Raw genomic sequence first — 26088 nt, 5'->3', positions numbered from 1 at the left:
CGTCTGGGCCTAAATGGCTCTGTCGTGTTTACTCCACTTCCCAGCACATTAAATGCCAAGCTGATTGAAAAATCAATTATTGCTTTTTTAAGGCTCAAAGTGCCTGCTCGTGTTTCTCACCGTGGCAAAACATGACTGATATTTTTCCTGTCAGTTTTTTATTATGCAGGCTCTTTGTGAGGGCTCGGAGGTTTCCCAGATCGGCCCTCACGTATTTGGGGTGAAAGGAAGGGGGTCTGAGAGCAGATAAAGAGTGGGAAATGAACTGGGATGGGATAAAAATGATGGGATAAATCTTGGAAACATTTTCCATGAAGGAATGAGCATGTGGAATTTGATAAAGAAAAGTATCAGGTAAAACCCAGTGGGGCTTGTCTAGAAATGCCATAGTAGGGATTAGAGAGCTTTTTCAAGTCCAAAAATGGAGAAATGTCATCCTTCTGGGACACACCAGGAAACCACAGCACAGATATGGAAAATTTGGCTGAAAGTCCCCCAAAAATACCTTGGAGAAACCACCAAACTTCCCACATTTGGGATGGAATGAGAGCAGGGAGAGCACAGCCTGTGGGGAGGTCTGAGAGCAGCTACAGAGTGGGAAATGAGCTGGGATGGGATAAAAATGATGGGATAAATCTTGGAAACATTTTCCATGAAGGAGTGAGCATGTGGGATTGTCCTGTGAGCTTTGATAAAGAAAAATATCAGGAAAAATATCAGGTAAACCCCAGTGGGGCTGGTCTAGAAATGCCATAGTACCTGTTAGAGAGCTTTTTCAAGTCCAAAAATGGAGAAATGTTATCCTTCTACTGAAATCACAGTACAGATATGGAAAATTTGGCTGAAAGTCCCCCCAGAAATGCCTTGGAAGAACACACCAGCATCTCTTCTGTGCCCATTCATCCCAATTTTAACCCCAAGGGTGCCTTCCCCTCCCATACTGTAACGTCAGGGGAAAACTCTGCAGAAACTGAAATCTAAGGACTCATTTTTGAAAAGCCTGAGGGAGACAAGTGTTCAACACCCTCGGATTCCTTTGAAAATCCCACCCAGAGTCTCCAAAGGGTTTGAAGCAGGAGCTGGACCCAGCCAGTGGTGCCTGGGACTGGGAGGGATGCAGACTTCAAATGGCCCAAACCTCCCGGGGCTCTCCCAGCCTGGATTGTTTCACAGTGGTGCCACAAAGAGGGGAAAACGCATCTGAAATGCTAAATACCCCCAGTCAGCCCTAAATTTAACACTGAGTTTTCCCAGTTTAGCTCCAACTAGGCTGCCTCTCCCCCAGTTACTGATATTTCACTGATTATTCCTCCAAATCCTTTGTCACTTCATATTAAAATTGGCTGGGAAAAAAACTATAAACAATTGAAGTATAATTTGAAGTACAATTTGAAGTATTAGAAAATCAGCATTTTTAATCACAGCTGTGGAGACCTGAAGGATATTTTTTTAAAAATATTTCTTGATTTTTTAAGATGTGTGGAGTGAAATTTTATAACAGGGTTCAGGATGGATCTGTGTCCATGAATTCAGGATGTGGATCTGTGTCCATTGGTTTAGAACATGGACCTGTGTCCCTGGGCTCAGAACATGGACCTGTGTATATGGGTTCAGGACATGGATTTGTGTCCATGAATTCAGGACGTGGATCTGTGTCCATGGATTCAGGTCATGGATCTGTGTCCATGGGTTTAAAACATGGATCTGTATCCATGGGCTCAAGACAGGGATCTGTGTCCACGGAGTTAAAACAAGCATCTGTGTCCACAGATTAAGCACAGGGATCTATGTCCATGTGCCCAGGACATGGATCTGCATCCATGGGCACAGATCATGGATCTGTGTCCATGGATTCAGATGACAGATCTGTGTCCATGTGCTCAGATAATGGATCTGCATCCCTGGGCTCAGATCATGGATCTGTGTCCATGGATCCAGGTCACAGATCTGCATCCATGGGTTTAGAACATGCATCTGCATCCATGGGCTCAGAACAGGGATCTGTGTCCATGGATTCAGGACAGGGATCTGTGTCCCTGGGCCCAGAACATGGCCCTGTGTCCATGGATTCAGGACATGGATCTGTCCATGGATTCAGGTCGTGGATCTATGTTCGTGTGCCAGGACATGGCCTTGTGTCCATGGATTCAGGTCACAGATCTGTGTCTGTTTCCTTGTGTACCTGTGCAGGTGGGAGGGTCAGGCTGCCAGAAGAACCTGTTCTGGATCTGCACACAGGTGATCTGGGCCTCCCCTTGCAGGCTGTAGCCGGGGTTGCACTGGAAGGTGATGGAGTCCCCGGCCTCCCGGCTGTCCCCGCTCCGGCTCCCGTTCTGGGGGATTCCTGGGTCGTTGCAGGATGTGGCTGTGGACACTGCAGGGAATTAAAAGCACTCCTGAATATCAATGTTTATTTAACACCAGGCCTGCAGCACTGGCTGCCCTCAGGCTCTGTCCTTACCCAGACATCCAGGCCATGCCTTGTTTCCCCATCCCTCCTCCTTCAGCATCCCACAAAGTTCCCCGACACACAAAAAGTGCTTTTCCCTTTGCTCTGAGCATCTGCCACTCCAGCTGGGAAAGGCTCTGGGGACCAGCAAGTTCAAGAGCAGCACCCAGGGAGCAGCTTTGATGTAGAATTGTGCACATGGCTGTTTACTCCATCAGGCCAGACACCCACTGATCCTCCACGGTGCTTTTGGAGAGTTCTGTGCCAAGGCACATGCTGCAAAATCAACTCAGCCACCAGCACTTCACGCTTTCCCCTGAGTGCCAGAGAAATTTAGCCTCAAGATCTGTGAAGCATCAAGCCTGACCTTTCAGAAATGTGTTTGTTTCCTTTCCAGACTTGTTGCTGCCTCTCTTTGAGGTCTGAGATGTCCCCTGAGCTGGGGACAGGCAAAGCTTCGCTGCTGCCTGAGCTCAAGGTCTGCCAACAGCACATGGATTTACCAGCAGGGAAAATCCTGGAGTAATAGGAGTTTTGTGAGCTTATCCACCTCATTAAAGGTCCCAAGATCCCAAAGTGGACAGGTCTGAGCTCAGGTCTGGCTGCTTAGTCACACCTGCTGAACAAAGGCTTTGAGCAGGAGCAGTCAATAAAGCCCAGCTCCAGATCAGGAGCTTATTTCCTGCTAAGTTGATGAGAGTCTGTTACAGCCAGGCAGTTTAGAGAAAGCTGCTCTTGAAAGAGCCAGAGGAAATCCCTCTCTTTCTGTGCAGCTGGAGATAAGGAAGTTAACAGCCCAGGCTGGTCCTTCCTGGCAGGATGAGACACAAATGTGGCAAAAAAACCCCAGGATGGCACCGCTGTGCTGCGTAACACAAAGCTCTGCCTCTGTCTGGGTCATCCCAAAGCTCTGAAACCCAGCAGAAATTCTCCCCAAAATGCTGCCTTGTTCCCCCAGCCAAGCAAGACACCCTAGACAGAAAGTTATGGAAAGAAAAAACAGAAAACCCAAACTTGGGAAGATGTTTCAATGTGTCTCAGTCCAGGCAAAGTCACATCATCACTCACCCAACCACTCCCTGTTTTTATCACTCCAAAACAACTGCACAAACCTGAACATTCCATAAATATTGGAATATATCACCCTAAATAATTGAAATTAATATGTTTGCAGGGCTGAGGTTTGGTTGGGGTTTCCCTCTGGGTCTGGTCAGGTTTTTGAGGAACCCCTGCCCATCCCACCTGAGAACTGGATGGCAAAGCCCTGCTTGCTGGTGAAGAAGTCGGTGTTGAACTGCAGGATGACGGAGTTGAAGGTGCTGTGGATGTCCCCAGGCAGCCCCGAGCCGCTCATCTCCTTCAGCAGGATCCCGTTCTCCACCGGCCCGTCCCAGATCCGCAGCACGTCGTGGAACTCCTCGGTGTGGAAAACCATGAAATGGAGCCTGAGGGGCAAAAAACACCCGAAATTCAGGCCTGGAGTGTGGTTTGTGCCAAATTCAGGCAGCCAGGCTCACACAGAATGTGTTGTTTCATCTGGAATTCAGGCCTGGAGTGAGGTTTGTTGTGGTATTTTTTGAGTCTTGAATTTGACTCCATGTTTTTAGAAGGCTAATTGATTATTTTATTATATTATACAAATTATACTAAATTTTATGTTACATCATTATTATATTATATTATATTACATTATATATTATATTATATTATATTATATTATATTATATTTACATGATATTATTTATATATATTTACATATGTTGATATTATATATATATAATATAATTTATATTATATTACTTATAGATTATTATTATTATTATTATTACTACTAAATATTATGTTCTATATATTATATAAATTATACTAAACTACACTAAAGAATAGAGAAAGGATAAAGACAGAAGGCTAAAGGATAAAAATGAATCTCGTGACTCTTTCCAGAGTCTGACACAGCCTGACTGTGATTGGTTATTAAGTTAAAACAATTCACACAAAACCAATGAAACAATCACCTGTTGGATAAACAATCTCTAAATTACATTCCAAAGCAGCAAAACACAGGAGAAGCAAATCAGATAATTATTGTTTTCATTTTTCTCTGAGGCTTCTCAGCTTCCCAGGAGAAGAAATCCTGGTGAAGGGATTTTTCAGACATCCCCAAATCCCACCCTGTCCTTGGGGGTGTTGTCCAAACCCTCCTGGAGCTCTTGGGAATGTGAGCATTCCCTGGGGATGGAGCAGGAGTTGATCCCATCCACTCCTGCACTCCAATCCCACCTGGACAGGAGGAATTTCCCTGTCCCTGTTTGTCACTGCCCCATTTTCCCTCTGGCACAGCAAAATCAGGCCAAGCATGGGCAACTCAACCCCAGTGTGAAACGGGGACAGAAACCTAGAAACAGAAAAAAAAACTTCTGTAAAAAATAAACCCATCAGGTGCTGTGCTGAAATCCCTGCCAGCCCACAGAGGCAAACAGGGAAGCTTTCACTTGGCTGCTTTCCCATTTATCTGGGGCAAACATAAATAAATCAGGGGAGAGACATAAAAAAAAGGGGGAGGAAAAAAAAAAAAAAAAAGAAAAAAGCCCCACTGCAAAATCCTCAGGAACAAAATGATGCCCAGAGAAGCTGGGAGAAACCAAAAGAGCTGAATCATAAATCTCCCAAGCAGAGACCTTGAGCAAAGAGAAATAAAGCCAGGCCTGAGGAAAATCAGGATGGATGGTGCAGAGCTGTTCTCCACGGCTGCCTTGCTGTGATTAGGTTTGTTCCCAGCCTTAACTGGGCCCAGTGAGCCAGAACTGCTGGGAAAAACTAAAAACTCATCCCTGGAGACCTTGGGATCAGGGGGAGGCTGCCAGGGGTTGAGCTGGGCTGGGGGGACACCCTGGAACTGCCACCAGCAGCTCCAGGGCTGCCTAAACCACCCCATTTATCTGAGAAAAAACAAATTCAGGGGGAGAACACCTGGATGATCCAGGTGATCAGGCTGGAATCTGCTGGGGTATCAGATATGGAGTTCTCTGGAGCAAATCCAGCTATTCCACATTGACATCTCAGCTTTTCCCTCAGCCTGAGGTGTGAGACCAGGCACAGCCCCTGCTGCAGCAGACAATGGAGGGGAAAGGAGTTTTATTCATGAGGGGAAAGGAGTTTTATTCCTGAGGGGAAAAGAAATTGTATTCCTGAGGGGAAAGGAATTCTATTCCTGAGGGAAAGGAATTTTATTCTTGAGGGGAAAGGAGTTTGATTCATGAGGGGAAAGGAGAAGAAATTCCATTCCTGAGGGGAAAGGAATTCTATTCCTGAGGGGAAAGGAATTTTATTCCAGAGGGAAAGGAATTTTATTCCTGAGGGGAAAGGAATTCTATTCCTGAGGGGAAAGGAATTTTATTCCAGAGGGAAAGGAATTTTATTCCTGAGGGGAAAGGAATTCTATTCCTGAGGGGAAAGGAATTTTATTCCAGAGGGAAAGGAATTTTATTCCTGAGGGGAAAGGAATTTTATTCGTGCACTCTGACAATCCCAAATATTTCTCAATTATAGGCATGGAAATGCAGTAAAAAACAAACAAAAAATCCCACAAAAAAACCCAAACCAAACCAAACCAAACAAAAAGAACCTCAAACAAACAAACAAGCACCAAAAAAAAACCCCCCAAAAAACCCCAAAAAACCCCAAACCAACAAACAAAAAAACAAACAAAAAAAACCCAAACCAACAAACCAAAACAAAAGAAACCAAACAAAAAACCCCAAACATCAACACCCAAACCAAACCAAACCCAAAACAAAACCAATAACCAAATTAGAAACTGGGGAGATTATATTTATGTAAATATAAGTGTGAGAGTGGGGAAGCTCTGCCAGTTTAGCAAGGAGCAGAGAGGAGAGCCCAGCTCTACCCTGAGTGTGAACAACCCTTGGTCCCTGTGGGTCCCTTCCAGCTCTGGGTATTTTCTCTGCTGTTTTTAGATGAAACTCTGCAAAGTGGAACCTGTCAATACCCATGAAAATGGGAATTAACAACATCAGTGGAATTTCACAACACTGGGCTCAGGGGTTGACCACAACTCTGCCATGTCTCTGTGTCCTCTGCTCCCAGCTGGGTAAGGAATTTCCATCCATTTTCCACACAACCTCCTGCTTTTCCTCCACCTTCCTCCTCACCCCCAGCCCAACCAAGGCACTCCAAGCCCCCTCTGCAAGAGCAGCCCTTTCCCTTTCATGGCTCTGAGGTGCAGACTCATTTTTCTCGCTGTCTCACCCCCCCTGCCCTTCCCCTGGTGCTGCGCAGCTACAGCTTCATTCCAAAAGCTCTGGTGATTAATTTTCATGTAAGTTATAAATGAGAGCTTTATGCAATTGTATCATGCGTGAAGAGGATTATTTTTCCAATGGATTACCATAAAAATGAAGTTGCTGGGAATGTGCTCTCTCCACTCCCCTGAGATCAGCTGTGCTGCTGCTGGGGCTGGGAGATGAAAGGGGCAGGGAGAGGGAGCTCTGATCCCTGGGAAGGGCAGGGTCACCAGGTGTGTGCGGCTCTGACACCTTCCAGAACCTTCTCCTTTCACTGCTGGCCTCTTCCAAGCCTTTGGTTGATCCCAAACCTCTGCTCATGCTTTTAGGGATTACAAGAGCAAAGTTGCTGAAGCAGCCTTTGGATAGGGGGGAAAAAGGGACTTCTCTACTCTGTCCTATAAAAACCTTTTCCAGGAGAACAAAAATAGAGGAGATTTCGAGTGGAAGCTGCCTGTGCAGGGATTCAGCTGTTTTTGCTGTGCTTTTCCTCCTCTGCTCACACCCAAGCCCATCCATTATTGAGCCATTCTGAAGGGCAGCGCTAATGGAGGGAATTTCTGCATGAAATAAAAATGTGAAAACACCAGGCCAAACCTGCCTCCAGCAGAACTCCACGGGCTAAAAGCAGCACAGAGCTCACCCTGAGGGCCAGGCTGTGCTGGGATGGGTGCTGAGGCAGCAGGGAGGAGAAAATGGGATGGAGAGGGAAGGAATTCAGGATGGAACAGCAATGGGCTTGGGGTGAGCCAGGAATGGCTGAGAAGCACTGGGAACTCTGATGGGAGAGGATTACTACTACTATTATTATTATTATTATTATTATTATTATTATTACTACTACTACTACTACTATTATTTATCATTATCATCATTATTATTATTGTTGTTGTTATTCAGAACTTTTAAGGTGCATTTCTCCCCCTCAAATCCCACTCAGTCAAAGCTTGGCTTGCCCAAATATTCCAGTTTTTTTGTGGGTTTTGGCCAGCCTGGAATCCCTGGGAACACCCAGGGCAGCCCTGAAGGGTTTGGCAAACATCACTCAGGGGGTGGTGGGGCAGAAGTGAAGGATCAGGGAGAAGGAATTCCCTGGATTCTGGGACATTCCCTGTGATTTCCTACAACACCCCCATTCCAGGATTGTGTGGCCATTCAGCACTTTTGGGATGTTCCTCATTGATCTGGTGGAAAAAAGGGTTTGATTCTGGATGCATCCCATTAAGGAGAGGGGTGGGAAGCTGTCCATGGGCACCAAAGCTCATCTGGGATGTCTGAGCTCAGGAACACCATGGGCAGGACCAGGACATGGTCTGGTGTCACCACCCAGGGCTGAAAACAGAGGAGCAGTGATGCCTCTGGGGGCTCTGAGCAACCTGGGAAATAAACCCCATAAATCCTCAATCCCATCCTAAACCATTCCCTGATTCTGGAACCAACGCAGTGACTTCTCCCTGCTCGTCCCTCAGCTTCTCCCTCCTTTGCTTTATTTAATTTTTGATCTTTGTTTCTGCGAGAAATCCGTGGGGATTTTTTTGAAAAAACCAGCTCCAAGTGGGAAAGAAGCCAAACCACAGGAGCCCAGCTCACCCAATGGTGCACCCAGGCTCTGCCTCGATGGTCCAGATGCAGTTGAGGTTGTGGTCGTAGGGAGTTGGGTATCCTGGAGAAAGGATCCGTCCCGAGGTCTCTCCTCTGATTGTCCCTCCACACTCAGCTGGAACAAAAATATTTATGGGGTTAGGGAGGAGATTTGTGGCTTTCTGTGGCTCTTGCTTGGCAACAAGCTCACCCTGCAACAGAGATTATTCCTGGCTTTTTCCAGGGATTCTAAAAGCTTACAAAGATGAAGGGAATTGTTGAATTCAGCTGAGTTATCAGAGTTATTCTGAATTTCTGAACACCTGGCAAAGCTTCCCTGCACCTTTCTGAATCTCCAGGGAGCAAAAGCAGAGCCTGTCAGGATCCTGATTCCCTGCTCCACACGTGGGGGTGAAGGAGCTCTGCTCCTCTGCTTGGATTCATCAGAAAATGAAGGATAAGAAGCCAAAGAACTTGTAAATGTCGCTGTAAATGAACTGCAAAGAATGTGAGGATTTGGAGTAATTTCCATAACATATCCATTCAAATTCTGTAATTTTCATTTTTTTCCGTTTTCTTTCATTTCTTTTTAATTTCCACACGCTCAGACACGGCCTCATATCCAACACACGAAGAGCAAACAGGCTGAAGGTTAAGAAAACGCACAAATGGCGGAGATTTATCTTTTTACATCAATAAATGAGGCTGAAATCCCAGCCAAGGACTGGCCCTGCCTCCTGGGAGAGGGAACACGGAGTGCCAGGGGCTGAGCACATCCCTGGGTGTGCAGATCTCCCAGGGGACTCGGTGTCCAACAACTCCCCCATGTCCTGGGCATGGCAGGACGGGAATCAGCAATCAGCCCCATTCATTTAACACACAGAACCCCAAAGCGGAATTTGGAAGAGCTGCAGGTGAAAAGGGAACTCTGCAAAGGGAATTGAAATGTCTGGGGACGGGATCAGGTGTCAGGCAGCTCTGAAATAAAACTGGCTCTGAGCTGTCACACAGGACACACGTTGGTGTCACTATCAGGAGGTGGCACTCACTTCAACATGTCCAGAGTGAAAGGACAAGGCTGGAACAGCACAAGGAAGCAAAAATCCCTTGTCAAATGTGGGTTTAGGGCAGAGGGTTTCATGTTAGAGCTGCTTCAGGTGCTCTCTGTCTCATACAGGAGCCTCACCACGTTAATTAGTGGAGATGGGCAATTAACAGCAGAGTTAATGTCCATGGATCAGCAAAGGGTGGTCAGGGTGGGGAATCCAATTTCCTGGAGGTGCAGGAGGTGTCTCCATCTTGAGATGCCTCACAGAGGAGCCTCACCGCAACTTAATTAGTGCAGATGCAATTAACAGGAGAGTTAATGTCACATGGATGAGCAAAGCAGGGACAGAAGGTGGCCAGGGAGTGGGATCCAAGGAAATCACTTCCAGGAAGTTTTTCCATCTCAAGGACCCTCACCACAGACAACTTAATTAGTGCAGATGCAATTAACAGCAGAGTTAATGTCAATGGATCAGCAAAGCGTGGTCAGGGCATGGAATCCACAAGGAAATAATTTCATGGAATCCACAAGGAAAGAATTTCCTGGAGGTTTTGGAGGAGCAGGAGGTGTCTCCACCTTGAGATGCCTCACAGAGGATCCTCACCACAACTTAATTAGCGTAGATGGGAGTAATTAATAGCAGAGTTAATGTCAATGGATCAGCAAAGCTAGGACAAAAAAATGGTCAGGGTAGGACCATTTTTTGTAGGGTAGGGTGTGGGACCAAGGGTGTTCAGGGTGTGTGATCCAAATCTCGGTCTGGAGAGTGCTGGAGGAGCAGGAGGTGTCTCCATCTCGAGGACCCTCACCACACACAACTCAATTAGTGCAGATGCAATTAACAGCAGAGTTCATGTCAGTGGATCAGCAAAGCAGGGACCAAGGATGTTCAGGGTGTGGGATGCCAGGAAATCTCTCCTGGAGAAGGAGGAAGGAGAAGGGGAAGGAGGAGGAGGAGGAGGAGGAGAAGGAGGAGAAAGAGGAGAAGGAGGAGAAAGAGGAGAAGGAGGAGAAGGAGGAGAAGGAGAAGGAGGAGGAGAAGAGAAGGAGGAGGAGGAGGAGGAGAAAAAGGAGGAAAAGAAAGAGAAGGAGGAGGAGAAGGAGGAGGAGAATAAGGAGGAGAATGAGGAGGAGAATAAGGAGAAGAAGGAGAAGGAGAAGGAGGAGAAGGTGTCTCACCCACACAGGTCGGCAGGGGCCGGTCCCAGGCTCTCCTCTCCCCAGTCAGGCACACCAGCACCCTGGTGCCTCTCAGGGTGTAGCCAGGGTCACAGCTGAAGGACACTGAGCTGCCAGCAAAGTGTCCCTCGTCGTGCACCTTGTACCCAAACTGGGGCACGCCGGGGTCCTCGCACTTGATGAGCTCAAAACCTGCACAGGGAGCAAGGGCAGCTGTTGGCAGCAGGGATTTCACAGCCAGGAGGGTCTCACACAAAGCCACGGTGGGGTTTTCTTCTTACAATGATTTGTTGGGGAGCAAAGGGGCCATTCGGAAATCAGAAGGGTTTTAATTAATGTTGGAGTTTTGATCTGGATTTCGGGATCGCTACAGGCTTGACAGGAATAGTTTGATCAGATCCCAGGGAACAGGGACAGGGGAAGAGGAAACAGCCTTGACCTGTGCCAGGGGAGGTCAGGTTGGACACCAGCAGGAATTTCTGCATGGAAAGGGTTGGAAGGGGCTGCCCAGGGAGGTTTGGAGTGCCCATCCCTGGAGGTGTCCAAGGAACAGCTGCATGTGGCACTCAGTGACAAGCTGGGGATCAGGCACAGCTTGGACTGGGTGGGCTTGGAGGGCTTTCCCACCCTCAATAATCCTGGGATGCTGTGCTCTCCCACACTCCAACTCCACTTTGGGTACAAGATCACCCCAGAAAGGACTCTTTGCTCATGTGCAACACAAAACCACAAAAATACACCTTGACCTGTGGGATTGGAACTCACTGGAGAACTGCAGCTCGAAGCCCTTGCTGGTGTTGGCAGGGTCAGTGATGAACTCCAGCCACATGGAGCTGGAGGTGCTGTTGATGCTGGTGCCCAGCAGCTCCGAGCGGCTGAAGGTGCCCAGCAGCCGGGCAGAGCTGTTGGTGCCATCGTAGACCTAGGAGGGACAACAAATCCAGCCTGGAAAAGCCATTCCTGGGATCAAACCATCACTGCCCAGAGGGGCTCTGGCTGCTCCTGGATCCCTGGAAGTCTCCAAGGCCAGGCTGGATGGGGCTTGGAACAACCTGGGACAGTGGAAGGTGTCCCTGCCCGTGGATGATCCTTAAGGTCCCTTCCCACCCAAACCATTCCAGGATTTCCTTAAGGTCCCTTCCCACCCAAACAATTCCAGGATTTCCTTAAGGTCCCTTCCCACCCAAACCATTCCAGGATTTCCTTAAGGTCCCTTCCCACCCAAACAATTCCAGGATTTCCTTAAGGTCCCTTCCCACCCAAACCATTCCAGGATTTCCTTAAGGTCCCTTCCCACCCAAACCATTCCAGGATCTCCTTAAGGTCCCTTCCCACCCAAACCATTCCAGGATCTCCTTAAGGTCCCTTCCCACCCAAACCATTCCAGGATCTCCTTAAGGTCCCTTCCCACACAAACCATTCCAGGATCTCCTTAAGGTCCCTTCCCACCCAAACCATTCCAGGATTTCCTTAAGGTCCCGTCCCACCCAAACCATTCCAGGATCTCCTTAAGGTCCCTTCCCACCCAAACCATTCCAGGATCTCCTTAAGGTCCCTTCCCACCCAAACCATTCCAGGATCTCCTTAAGGTCCCTTCCCACCCAAACCATTCCAGGATCTCCTTAAGGTCCCGTCCCACCCAAACCATTCCAGGATTTCTCTGCAGTTTCACTGAGCTCCAGAATAGAGAAATGATGAGGAATTCATCCCACCTAGTCCCTGATCTGCTCACAGCAACACCCTGGGTTTGTCCTTTGGGGTTTTTTTTTTGGGAAGAACCAGCAGCTCCTGATAAATGCCCTCATTTGGGGTCACCTCAAATTAAGGAATTTGCTCCTGGCACTGAGCTGATCCTGAGTATTGGAGGGAAAAGGGAAGGAAAGAACCAACCCACTCTGAATTCCAGCTTCAGGCTGGAAAAGCAACTCCAACCCTCCAGGATTTGTCCTACAGGTGATCCAGGAGTGGTTCCTGGATCCACAAGTGCAAACAGGGACAAATCCTTCAGGCAATGTGAGCTGAGATCCAGGGATATCAAACTAAAAGTCTGATTTGATGGAACTCCACAGTGCTGCCCACCTGAGGAGCAGCATTTCCACCCTGGAGGATCTGCACCCTCCTCCTCAGCCCTAATTTACTCTGCACACTGGGCTGCATCTCCTCAACTCTCTTTCCCAAGGAGCAGCTGCTAAAAAATCCACATTTTTCCCCCAGACTGACTCAGAGATGAGCCTTGATTTAAGAAAAACACAAATGGGGTTTTTTTCTTCCTTTTGTGAGGACCAAGAGCAGCTCCTCACCAGTGGAGATCGATAGGAACTTTCCTCAGATGAGCAGCTGATGACAAACCTGCTGAGAAAATGTAATTCCTCTGACAAGGAGTACATTCCTTGCATTAACAGGAAATCTTTCTCCCTTTCCAGTCATTTGTGAGCTGGAAACGTGGATTACGCCTCTCCTGGAGTGTGACACTTCAATGAGGACAGAGGATTCTTGGGAAGATGGCTCAGCACATCCTTGCAATATTAATGCCTCCTTCAAAACCATTCCTTTGGTTAATATAAAAAAAAACTCAGCCTGGATTTGTCTCCTTCTCCACAGAGTCCTGGAGCTTGAATAATCTCAGAAGAGTCTGGAGTTCTGCATTTCAATCAGCCCCTTTTTTGGGGACAAACCAGCCTTGATTCTTCAAAGCACTGAAATAATGCTGAAACCCTAACTATTCTGATGGAGGAGGAGTTTTTCTTGTGCAATTCCAGAGGTGAGAGCGGAATTTTAGCTGGTATAGGGGAAATTTGGGCTTCCAAACTGCCATGGGAATCACTGGGATGACACAGAGGTCGCTTCCACCTAATCCCACCAAAATTTTAGAACCTTTCTGGTGGATGAGGAGTTTTCCCTGTGCAATTCCAGAGGTGAGAGCTGAGGTTTAGCTGGTCTGGGGGAAACCTGGCATTCCAAACTGCCATGGGAATCACTGGCATGACACAGAGGTCGCTTCCACCAAATCCCACCAAAATTTTAGAGCCTTTCTGATGGATGAGGAGTTTTTACTGCGCAATTCCACAGGTGAGAGCTGAGGTTTAGCTGGTCTGGGGGAAATCTGAGCTTCCAAACTGCCATGGAATCAGTCCATGGCATTGGGATGACACAGGTCACTCCCACCTAATCCCATGAGAATTTTAGAGCCTTTCTGGTGGATGAGGAGTTTTCCCTGTGCAATTCCACAGGTGAGAGCTGAAGTTTAGCTGGTCTAGGAGAAATCTGACCTTGCAAACTGCCATGGCAATCACTCCATGGCACTGGGATGACACAGAGATCATTCCCACCTAATCCCACCAAAATTTTAGAGCCTTTCTGATGGAGGAGGAGCTTTCCCTGTGCAGTTCCAGAGGTGAGAGCGGAGGTTTAGCTGGTCTGGGAGAAATCTGCCATGGCAATCCCTCCATGGCACTGGGATGACAAAGAGGTCACCTAATCCCACCAGAATTTTAGAGCATTTAGAGGTGTTGCTCTCCACTGCCCGAGCCAGAATTACCTTGAGGACATCTCCTGCCTCCAGCTCGAAGGTCCTGGCTTTCAGCTGGATGCCCTTGCCAGGCTGGCTCTGGATGGAGTAGATGCACTCGTGGTTGTTGTTGTAGTTCAGGGGGTAGTTGGGCGACAGCAGCACACCCTGGGTGCCCGTCACCGAGGAGCCACACTCAGCTGCAGCGAGACACAAAGGCACACTTCAGTGACCCCACGCGTCTGCTGGCCACAGCACACATGCAGGAGGCGCCTCTGAAGGCCACAGCCGCTCAGCCCCTCCTGCAGCAGCAAGGAGAGGGCTTTTCCCTGTTGGTATTCACTACAACCTGTTGTTATTTACCACAACCATATCTCTACAACCTGCTGGTGTTCACTACAACCTGTTAGTATTCACTACAACCTGTTGGTATTCAGTACAACCTCTTGTTACTCACCAGAACCTGTTGGTATTCACTACAACCTCTTGTAACTCACTACAACCTGCTGATATTCACTACAACCTCTTGTTACTCACTACAACCTGCTGGTATTCACTACAACATGCTGGTATTCCCTACAACCTGTTGTTATTCACTACAACCTCCTGTTACTCACTACAACCTGTTTTTATTCGCTACAATCTGTTAGTATTCACTATAACCTCTTGTTACCCACTACAACCTGTTGGTATTCACTACAACCTGTTGGTATTCACTACAACCTGTTGGCATTTACTACAACCTCTTGTTACTCACTACAACCTGCTGGCATTTACTACAACCTCTTGTTACTCGCTATGACCTGTTGTTATTCACTACAACCTGTTGTTGGTCACTACAACCTGCACACTGTCGCCTTTCCCATCAAATTTTCCTAGCCAGGCTTCTCTCCTCTTTCAGAATCTGTGTAAATGTAAATCTGGGGGGAATTTGGGGAGGAATCTGTGTAAATTTAAATCTCTGTGAATCTCTGTGAAATGTGAGTGGATCTGTGAGAAATCTGTGGGAAGTTGGGGGATCTGTGTGAATCTGTGGAGAATCTGTAGGAATTTGGGTGAATCTGTATAAACGTAAATCTGTGTGAAGCTCTGTGAAATCTGTGTGGATCTTTGGGAATTTGGGGGGAATTTGGGGGAATCTGTGGGGGATCTGTGGGGAATCTGTGTAAATGTAAATGTGTGTGAATCTCTGTGAAATCTGTGTGGATCTGTGGGAAATCTGGAGGAATCTGGGTGAATCTGTAGGGGATCTGTGTAAATGTGTGTGAAGCTCTGTGAAATTTATGTGGATCCGTGAGAAGTCTGTGGGAATCCGGGCGAGATCTGTGAGTAATCTGTGCAAATATAAATCTGTGTGAATCTCTGTGACATCTGCATGGATCTGCAGAAAATCTGTGGGAAATGGATATAAATCCGTACGAATCTGTATGAATTTGTGTAGATCTGCTCAGAACAACCCCACGCTGAGGATTTTCTGTTCCTCCTGCCGAGCTCCCACACGAGCCAGCCGTGACTCACTGTTTTCCCAGCCTGTTTACCCTGCAGGATTTTCTGCTGTCAAACACTGGCTGCCTGCTCCTCTGGGGCTCTGCACGCAGGCCTGGGGACAGTCATCCCCTAGAGCAGTTTTTGGGATCAATCTCATGTCCCTGAGTCCTCATAGCTCCTGGAGCTGAGGGAACCATCCCAGGGGAGGGACGCATCTCAGAGCAGCTCCTGGATGATGAGGGAACCATCCCAGGTGAGGGAACCATCCCAGAACAGCTCCTGGAGCTGAGGAAACCATCCCAGGTGAAGGAACCATCCCAGGGCAGCTCCTGAAGATGAGGGAACCATCCCAGGTGAGGGAACCATCCCAGGTGAGCTCCTGGAGCTGAAGAAACCATCGCAGGGCAGCTCCTGGATGATGAGGGAACCATCCCAGGTGAGGGAACCATCTCAAGTGAGAGAACCATCTCAGAGCAGCTCCTGGAGCTGAAGGAACCATCCCAGGTGAGGGAACCATCCCAGGGAAGCTCCTGGAGCTGGAGGAACCATCCCATGTGAGGGAACCATCCCAGAACAGCTCCTGGAGATGAGGGAACCATCCCAGAACAGCTCCTGGCTCTGCTGCTCCTCCAGGGAAGGGTTAAGCAGCAGAGGCACCCACAGGAGGCTCTCTGGAGGAGACTCTTTGTCCTCTGCTCTTGCCAGGGATGAAAAGCTGGATTTTGGCACAGATTCCCCAGGGACAATGCTGGGGACATCTCAGGGAGCTGTCCTGGCCACAGGGCTTGGACAAAGGAACAAAAACCACTCCGAGCCCTCCCCAGACCATCTCCAAGATAGGAGCTGAATGCAGAGTGTCTGGAAAAGCAATTAAACCTCCTGTGATCTTAATGAGTCAGTCTGCCTTTTCCATCCCTATCCAGGCAGATCTGAGCAGCACTGGGGACATTGTGACAGAGCTGTCACCCTGCCACGGAGCTCTGGGCCATCAGCCCTGAGTTTGCCCTGCTCTGATCAAGCCAAGCTGTTAATTCTGAGCCAGGAGCAGCAGCCAGGGTTGTCCACTCAGTGCTGCTGTCTGAGGCTCCAGTTCAAAGCTCTGGAAATGATTTTTTATTTTGATTTTCATTCCCCTGATGAGCTTTATCTGCAGCCTGATTGTTACTCCTGCCTGTCCCAGCAGAATGAGGCCCCAGAGCTGGAAATTCAGCACAGCTGGCTCTGCTGGGGAGATTTGCTGCTGAAATTCTCCCTCAAGGGTCACCTAACCCTAACCCACAGCTTAGGACAATCTCCTGAGCAGGTCTGGCCACCAGGTGAGAGCCCTGCCCTGACTGATCTCGAGGAATCCCACAGGCTCAGGGTGAGCAGAGCTGGGAATGATTTTCTATTGAAATTCTACACCAAAAAATAAGTGTGACATCCTTTTTCCCACGGCCTGGAGCATCATCCCCCAACCCTGCTCTGGATGGTCCCACTCTGGGGGATGTCACCCATACATCCCAGGGGATGTCACCTCTCCATCCCAAAGGATGTCACCCATCCATCCCAGGGAATGTCACACACCCCAGGGGTGCTCCCATCCATCCTGGGGGGTGTCACCCATCCCAGAGGTGCTGCCATCCACCCTGGGGGATGTCACTTATCCACGGGATGTCACCCATCCATCTTGGAATATGTCACCAATCCCAGGGGTGCTCCCATCTACTCTGGGGGATGCCACTCCTCCATCCCAGGGAATGTCACCCATCCCAGCTCCCATCCATCCCAGGGATGCTCCCAACCATCCTAGGGGTGCTCCCAGCCATCCCAGGGGATGTCACCTCTCCATTCCAGGGGATGTCACCCATCCCAGGGCTGCTCCCATCCATCCCAGAGATGTCACTCATCTCAGGAATGTCACCCATCCATCCCAGGGGATGTCACCCATCCTAGAGGTGCTCTCATCCATTTTGGAGGATGCCACCCATCCCAGGGGTGTTCCCATCCATCCCAGGGGATATTACCCCCCCATCCCAGGAATGTCACCCATCCCAGGAATGTCTCCCATCCATCCCAGGGCATGTCACCAACCCATCCCAAGAACGCAACCCATCCACCCTGGAGGATGTCACCCATCCTAGAGGTACTCCCAACCATCCTGGGGAATGTCACCCATCCATCCCCAGGAGGTATCACCCACCCCAGGGACATCACCCACCCCAGGGCTGCTCCCATCCATCCTGGGGGTTGTCACCCACCCCAGGGCCGCTCCCGTCCATCCCTGCCCACCTCAGGAGTGCAGCACAGCGGGGCCAGCCAAGCAAAATGAAAGCACATGACCACCTACCAACACACCTTGGCAGAGGCGCACTCCACACTCGCCGTCGCCCGCCCAGGCAGGTGATGCGCGCCGCGCCCTCCAGCCGGTACCCGGGGAAGCACGAGAAGCTCAGCACGTCCCCCACCCCGAACTGCAGCCCCTTCCTGATGCTGTAGGCCGGCACCTCGGGCTCGTCACACGGCTCCAGGTCGTATTCTGGAGGGGGAAAACGGGGGTTGTGGGATGGGAGATGGGTTCTGTCCTCCACGGAGAGGAGATGAGGGTCCAAGGGAGCTCTGAGCCTTAATCCAGCTGCAGTGAACCCATGAGGATGGAATCCCGTTTGGGCCATGAAAACCCACCTGGATTTCACCCCAATCCACAGCTCAAGGATTCTGTTCTTCCTGTAAATGACATGAGGATCCAAGGGAGGCTCTGAGCCTTGATCCAGCTGCATTTTGCAGGGAGGATGGAAAAATGAGGATGGAATCCTGTTTGGGCCATGAAAATCCATCCAGATGCCACCCCAACCTAAAACTCAGGGGTTCTGTACTCCCTGGAGAGGACACAAGAATCCAAGGGAGCTCTGAGTTTTGATCCAGCTGCATTTTCCAGGGAGGATGGAAAAATGAGGATGGAATCCTGTTTGGGTCATGTAAACCCAGGTGGATTTCACCCCAGCCTAAAACTCAGGGGTCTGCCTTCCCTGGAGAGAACACAAGGATCCAAGGGAGCTTTGATCCAGCTGCAGTGAATCCATGAAGATTCCAAACCATGAAAACCCACCTGGATTTCACTCCAACCTACAACTTGGGTTCTGTCCTCCCTGGAGCGGACATGAGGATCTAAAGGAGCTCTGAGCCTTGATCCAGCTGCAGTGAATCCATGAGGATTCTAAACTATGAATATCCACCTGGATTTCACCTCAACCTAAAACTCAGGGGTTCAGACCTCCCTGGAGAGGACATGAGCATCTAAAGGAGCTCTGAGCCTTGATCCAGCTGCAGCGAATCCATGAGGATTCCAAACCATGAAAATCCACCTGGATTTCACCCCCAGCCTACAGCTCAGGGATTCTGTCCTCCCTCTAAATGCCACAAGGATCCAAGGGATCTCTGAGCTTTGATCCAGTTTCAGTGAACCCATGAGGATTTCTATTTCCCCCTCCACCTACAACTCCCTCCCAGCCCCTGCATCCCAACCACCTCCGAAGGCAACAGGTCCCAGTCCCTGTCACAGTGACAGGGATGGGGATTTGTCACTGTCCCTGTGCTGCAGCCCAGAGAGGATGGATTGATCCGGGTGGGATTTCTGCTGCCTCTCCTTTTCTAATCCTGGAAATGGATGATCCTGCTCAGGGAAGGCAGGAGGACGCTGAAGCTGCTGCTCCAAGAAAGGTCACGTAGGATTCTGGCCAACAGCCAAACTCAAATCTCTGACCCCAAAGCAGCCTGAAGGAAAACTCTTTTGAAGGTGTTTTTGGCAACATCTCCAAGTCCAAAGCCTGTATGTTAACATATATATATGTAAAGGGAGCTAAAAATAGAACTGACTCCTGGTTTTGCTTTTCAAGATAGGAAAGAAACCTTGAAATACACTGAAAATGAGAGTTATAATTAGAGGCGAGCTTTTGAAAGGCAAAAAGCCATTTTCCCCTCATCAAAATGGGAGTTAATTGGAAATTTTCTGACTGGTTTCCACATGCAAATCCCTGACTTCAGAGGCCAGGAACAAAGGCACTGGGAACCAGGTTTCAGCTGCATCTATGGCAACAGCTCTGCCCGTCAGGGAGGGTGCCAGACCAAGCTCCACAGGAAAAATGGGAATTTCTCTCTTTCCCTGGGTGCTGGAGTGGCAGCTCAGGACTGGGAAGGACACGGGGACAGAGGGAAGAACAGCAATAAAGCTCCTGCCCTTCACTGGTTGTGGTAGGGAATTGCTTCTGGGGCACTCAGGCAGCAAAGATTGACATTCCCTGGAATGGCAGCACTTGGGAGTCACTTGGAGGACTCCAGCCCAGAGGACACAGTCAAACACCTCGTGCCCTTCAAGCAGAGGCTGCCCCAGTGCCATGAGCTGCCCTGCAGTGCCACACGTCCCTCCTTTGGTCCCTCTCCAAGTCCTCACGCTCCTCCTGACAGACAGCTGCTGAAAAATCAGGATTTCCTTTGAAAAATTTGGATTTCCTTTGAAAAATCTGCATTTTGGATCAGCACACCCACTCAAAGGCACAAAGGCACCATCACCGTGAGGGTTGAGCAAGCACAGCTCAGCAAGGGATTGCTGGAACTTCTCTGGGCAGGAATTGTTTCCCTCAGCCTCCTCCTGAGTCCTGGAGTCAGGAAAATCTGGATCAGAGCCCTGCTGGGTGCAGCAGGAGGGGGCTCCCATCTGGTACTACAGCAAGGAAAAAATAGGGGAAAGAGGGGAAAGGGACAGAAAGGGAGAAAAGAAGGGAAGGGGGAAAGGAAAGGAAAGGAAAGGAAAGGAAAGGAAAGGAAAGGAAAGGAAAGGAAAGGAAAGGAAAGGAAAGGAAAGGAAAGGAAAGGAAAGGAAAGGAAAGGAAAGGAAAGGAAAGGAAAGGGAAAAGGAAAGGAAAGGAAGCAAAAAGGGAAGGGGAAAGGAGAAAAGGAAAGGGAGAAAAGGAAAGGGAGGACAAAAAAAAGGGAGAAAAGGAAAGAGAGGAAAAGAAAAGGGAGAAAAGGAAAGGGAGAAAAGGAAAGGGAGGACAAAAAAAAGGGAGAAAAGGAAAGAGAGGAAAAGAAAAGGGAGAAAAGGAAAGGGAGAAAAGGAAAGGGAGGACAAAAAAAAGGGAGAAAAGGAAAGAGAGGAAAAGAAAAGGGAGAAAAGGAAAGGGAGAAAAGGAAAGGGAGGACAAAAAAAAGGGAGAAAAGGAAAGAGAGGAAAAGAAAAGGGAGAAAAGGAAAGGGAGGAAAATAGGAGAAGGCAGGAGGGAGGGAAAGAAAATAAGGAAAAGAAGGAAGGGACAGAAAGAAGGGAGGCACAGAAGGAAGGGAGGCACAGAAGGAAGGCTCGGGCTACTGCTGTCACCTGAGAAGGTGATGTTGAAGCCCTCGTAGGACATGGAGAAGTCAGAGATGAGGCGGATCTGGGCCGAGAAGTTGCCGAAGAGCCCCGCGCTGAGCGGCGCCGGCAGCCGCGAGCCCGTCAGCTGCTGCAGGGGCTGGGCAAAGCTGGAGTTCTCCGTGATCAGCAGGTAATCGTGCCCGTTCTCCAGGTGGAACGTGTGGAAGGTGAAGAACACGCCTGCAGAGAGAGGGGAAACCACAGGTGGAGTCATCCCAGTGCCCAACCCCAGCTCCCCACCGAGGGCAGGGGGAAAAATCACACTGGAATTGTGGATTTGGGTCTGGTGGAAGTGAAATCAATAAAAACCCTAAATCTGGGGTGTGGGAGCAGGGCCAGGCTCTGGAAATGTTGGATTCCTGTGCCCTTGTCAGGGTGACACAAACTTGCTCCAGGGACAGAGCAGCAGCTGAGGGAGCAGCCCAGGGGAGCCTTTATTCTAAAAATGACTTTTAAACGGAGAGCAGCGAGGTTGGAGTTGGGAGGGCTCAAAAATGAGAGTGCTACAGAAGGAATTCCTGCCTGGAAAACCAGGACTGAATCCCAGCTTGAAGGTCAGGGAGGCTTTCCCAGAAGTGTGTCAGAGGTGCAGCTGCAAGGACCTTCCCATGATGGGCTGAATCAGAGAATCATGGAACAATTTGGGTGGGAAATGACCTTAAAAATGGTTTTATTCCATTCTCCTGTGTGTGGGCGTGGCTAAATCCAAATAAGGAAATGTGGGAGGGGCAAAACCCAAATAAGGGAATGTGGGTGGGTCTAAACCGAAATAAGGAAATTTGGGCGGGGTAAACCCAAATAAGGAAACGTGGGTGGGGCTAAAACCCAAATAGGGAATGTGGGCAGGGCTAAAACACAAATAAGGGAATGTGGGCAGGGCTAAACCCAAATAAGGGAAGGTGGGCAGGGCTAAACCCAAATAAGGGAAAGTGGGCAGGGCTAAAACCCAAATAAAGGAATGTGGGCAGGGCCAAAACCCAAATAAGGAAATGTGGGAGGGTCTAAACCCAAAAAGGGCATGTGGGCAGGGCTAAAACCCAAAAAGGGAATGTGGGCAGGGCCAAACCCAAATAAGGGAGTGTGGGTGGGGCTAAACCCAAATATGGAAATGTGGGCAGGGCTAAACCCAAATAAGGACATGTGGGCAGGGCTAAACCCAAATAAGGGAATGTGGGCAGGGCTAAACCCAAATAAGGAAATGTGGGCGGGAGTAAAACCAAATAAGGGAGTGTGGGTGGGGCTAAACCCAAATATGGAACTGTGGGCAGGGCTAAACCCAAATAAGGACATGTGGGCAGGGTTAAACCCAAATATGGAAATGTGGGTGGGGCTAAAACCCAAATAGGGAATGTGGGCAGGGCCAAACCCAAATAAGGAAATGTGGGCAGGGCTAAACCCAAATAAGGAAATGTGGTCAGGAGTAAAACCAAATAAGGGGATGTGGGAGGGGCTAAAACCAAATAAGGACATGTGGGCATGGCTAAAATCCATATAAGGGAATGTGGGCGGGGCTAAACCCAAATAAGGACATGTGGGAGGGGCTAAACCCAAATAAGGAAATGAGGGCAGGACTAAAACCCAAATAAGGGGATGTGGGATGGGCTAACCCCAAATAAGGGAATATGGGAGGGGCTAAAATCCAAATAATGGAAGGTGGGTGGGGCTAAAGCCCAAATAAGGAAATGTGGGAGGGCTGTCCCATGGGAGGGGACACCTTCCCCTATACCCTACTTTTATTCACCTTTTCTTGCCCAAAATAAACCCCACAGCAGCTCCAGCCACGGAAATGCCAGCCAAACACAGCAAAACTATTTTGCCTCTTCCTCCCAAATTCAATTTGAACGATTTGAAACATTTGGGGAGAAGGCTGTGACCTTGCTGCATTTGTAAATGAGCCAGAGAGGAGTAATGGATTACTTAAAGTCCCCTTCACACCTCCAGACACACAATGGGAAGCACTTCAGGCTCCTGCAGGAGCCTCCAGCGAGGTGATTTTTCATGCTGGAATTCAAACACCATTAGAAACACTCATTCTCTGGAAAATAATTCCAGCTTGGAAATAAAATAATACAAAAAAGAAAAAAATCAACAAAAACCAGCAGTGAGAGCAGGAGCCAGGCAGGATCTGAGCTCAGGAACTCTGTCACAGCATTGTCACACCGACTTAACAAGGCAGGGAGATGCCAAGCAATAAAAAGCCTTTTTGCATTTAGATGGATTTTTCCATGCTGATCTCCCAGCTCAGGGCAGGCTCCCGAGCCTCTGCTCGTGTGGGATTGGGATTGATCCTGCTCAGAATCCTCCAGGAAACCCCAGGATGGAATTTGGGAGAGATCCCTGCTTGGTTTGACCAGGTTATTTCATTTAACCCAACAATTCCCAAATAATTAGAATTATAAAATAATAATTAAACCAATAACCCAAATAATTCCCAAGAATTCCCTGGCTCTGCATGCCACCATTCCCAAAACACAGCATCCCAAAGAAACAGCAGGAAACCTGCAAAAAAAGCCCAGAGGAAGATTCTCCTCCTTGCTGCCCATTCTCTATTAATTTCTGGAGATCAGGGAAAGCTCTGGAGATCCAATATCCAACCCCACAGCATCCAATTCCAGCTGAATATTCCATTTATTTATCCCTGGCCCTCTCCAAGTTTTTCCTGGAGCTTTGCTGCTCACATGCAGCTCTTCCCTTCCAAGAAGTGAAGGTCAGAGAGGCTGGAAACCAACAAGGAACCTTTCCCATGGGATTAGGAATGAAGGAATTGTGGGATCATCCCACAATTTATCCCTCACTGCCCTTTATTGTCCCAAAAGGATTTTTATATCCAAAGCTTAGGACTGACCTTGATAATTCATTCTTTATATCCATTCTGTGGAGAACATTTTTTAGTCCGCAAAACTCCACAAAAGCAGGAAACTTCCAAGAGTTTCCAAATTGTTTGCTATTTCTACCAGAAGCACAAAACAGAAATAGATCTGACCCGAAAACTGGGATGTGGGGAATGCAAAATGACTTTATTCTCCTCTGACAGCAAATTTAAACCCTCAGTTTTAGCAAACCCAGCTTAAGGAACACAAATAACATCACCCCTCTAGAATCAGCACAAGAACAATTCAGTTATCCTGGAGAACATGCCCAAATTCCAAGATTTTTAAAGTAAAAACTCCAAGCAGAGGGCACAAGGCTCCTCCAGCACTGAAGGGTCGAGGAACTGTAGCAAAAAGGGCTAATTATAAACTCATTTTTAAGGATTTGTGACCAATTAAACCTTTGCTCTGGTCTGCAATTTACTGTGGCACAAAACATCTCTGCAAACACGAGGTTGGGCTTTTTTTTTTTCTCTCCCCATTCTCTGCAGAAGAAACAGCAAAACAAATAAAAGGAGAAAAGAAATCACTTTGAAGCAATGAGATTAAAAATAATGGTCTCTCTTTAGGCATTTAAATACCTTTAAAATTAAACTGCTTTTAAACTCCACTTGCACAGCCTGGGAGTCCATAAAGTGTCACAAGAAAATAATTGTTGGAGCAGTTGGGGCAATTCCAGGACTCGTGTGGTGGCCATGTGGGAGATATTACCAAAAAAACTGTGAGAGGAGGAGCTGAGCACCTCCAGAAATCCCTCAGGAGGGGAAGATCCCTCTCTGGGACAGGGAATGGTGTCAGGATCTCTGCATCCACATCCTGACTTTTAGGATCAGGCCACAAAGGTCTGGAACAGGAGATAACACAAAGCTCTGCTTGATAAGAATTTTCCCTTTAAAAGGTTAAAGAGGTGACGTCAAAACCCTCTGGATTTTGTCCAGGGACAATGGAATCATCATTTCTGAGAGGAACTCGTGGATCTCACAGGGAAAAGTTTCTCTCCCACTGCCTCAGTCCTCTCCTCACCTTTGCCATGGGATGTTTCTATGGTCCATGTGCAGTTCAAGTTGTTGGGATAAAAATCAGGGAAGCCTGGGGAGAGGATGGTGCCACTGGAGCCACGGATGTAGCCCCCACAGAGAGCTAAAAACACAAAAAAACAGGAGAGAAAGAGTTCAATAATCCAGACTCTTTCACAAGCTAGGAGGAAAAAGTAAAAGCAAAACCCAACCCAGGAAAATCCAACAAACGAGAATGATCGACCCAAATCCAATCAACCCAAATGACAAAATCCAACAAAATCCATGGACAGACCCATCAAAATCCAACAAAATCCATGGATTAAACACCACTGGGAGCTCTCCAGCTGCTGCTTTGGCAATGGGTCTGCAGGTGGAAACACCATCCCTGTGGGACCCAACAAAAAGAGGAAAATCCAAAAGAGACTGATGAACCCAAATCCAATCAACCCAAATTGGGTTTTGTGGGTCAAAATCCAACAAAATACATGGACAGAGCCACCAAACCCCATGGATTAAGCACCACTGGGAGCTGTCCAGCTGCTGCTTTGGCAGTTGGTCTGCAGGGGAAGGGTTTCCAGGGTTTCCAGCAGCTGGAACCACCATCCCTGTGGGATCCAACCAAAAGAGGAAAATCCAACAAAATCCATGGACAGACCCACCAAAATCCAACAAAACCCATGGATTTAATGCCACAGGGAGCTCTCCAGCTGCTGCTTTGGCAGTGGTCTGCATGGGAAGGTTTCCAGCAGCTGGAACCACTGTGGGCTCCACCTCTGGATGTTCCCACCCTGTGAGCTCAGCTCTGCCTCCCAACCCCAAGAACATCCTGAAGCAGTTTCCTCACCCTCACAGCTGGGCAGGGGCCGGCTCCACTGGAAGTTGGGCTCACACTCCAGGGCCTCAGTGTCACTCAGGGTGTAGCCAGGGTCACAGCTGAATGTCACCAGGGCTCCCACGTAGAAATCGTTGCCGTGGCGCTGCCCGTTCACTGGGATGCCAGGGTCCAGGCAGTGGTCAGACTGCAGCTTCACAGCTGGGCACAGAAAACAGGGCACAGCACTCAGGTGGGCACTGAGGGGCTCAGGGGAAGCTCAGCCCACCCAGGGGACTGAGCCAAATGTTGGTGGTTGTCCCCAAGGTCAGAGGGTGGAAGGGAGAGAGGGAATTCCTCAAGGGAGGGGAGAGAGGGAAATCCCTGAAATGAGAGGATGGAGAGAGGGAAATCCTCAAAGTGAGAGGAGGAAAGGGAGAGA

The 26088-nt window shown here is 48.7% G+C and overlaps 1 protein-coding gene across 1 annotated transcript in view; it reads right to left on the bottom strand.

Annotated features, from left to right (window-relative positions):
- The window catches only part of LOC128937660 (CUB and sushi domain-containing protein 2-like), a 140979-nt gene that overhangs the window by 60173 nt on the left and 54718 nt on the right, over positions 1-26088 (bottom strand). Inside the window, exons 14-23 of the mRNA XM_054277455.1 lie at positions 25680-25868; positions 24840-24956; positions 20911-21126; positions 17887-18075; positions 14100-14269; positions 11327-11483; positions 10562-10753; positions 8344-8470; positions 3692-3894; positions 2183-2374 (exon numbers count right to left, since the gene is read on the bottom strand). Coding sequence (XP_054133430.1) covers positions 2183-2374; positions 3692-3894; positions 8344-8470; positions 10562-10753; positions 11327-11483; positions 14100-14269; positions 17887-18075; positions 20911-21126; positions 24840-24956; positions 25680-25868 — 1752 coding nt within the window. The remainder of the gene's footprint in view (positions 1-2182; positions 2375-3691; positions 3895-8343; positions 8471-10561; positions 10754-11326; positions 11484-14099; positions 14270-17886; positions 18076-20910; positions 21127-24839; positions 24957-25679; positions 25869-26088) is intronic.

The sequence above is a fragment of the Melozone crissalis genome, unplaced genomic scaffold (genome assembly GCF_028551555.1).
Source record: "Melozone crissalis strain CALT ecotype California unplaced genomic scaffold, PUWL_Pcris_2 ptg000020l_1, whole genome shotgun sequence".
In the NCBI taxonomy this organism is placed as follows: domain Eukaryota; kingdom Metazoa; phylum Chordata; class Aves; order Passeriformes; family Passerellidae; genus Melozone; species Melozone crissalis.
This window is presented reverse-complemented; position numbering and strand designations above follow the sequence as displayed.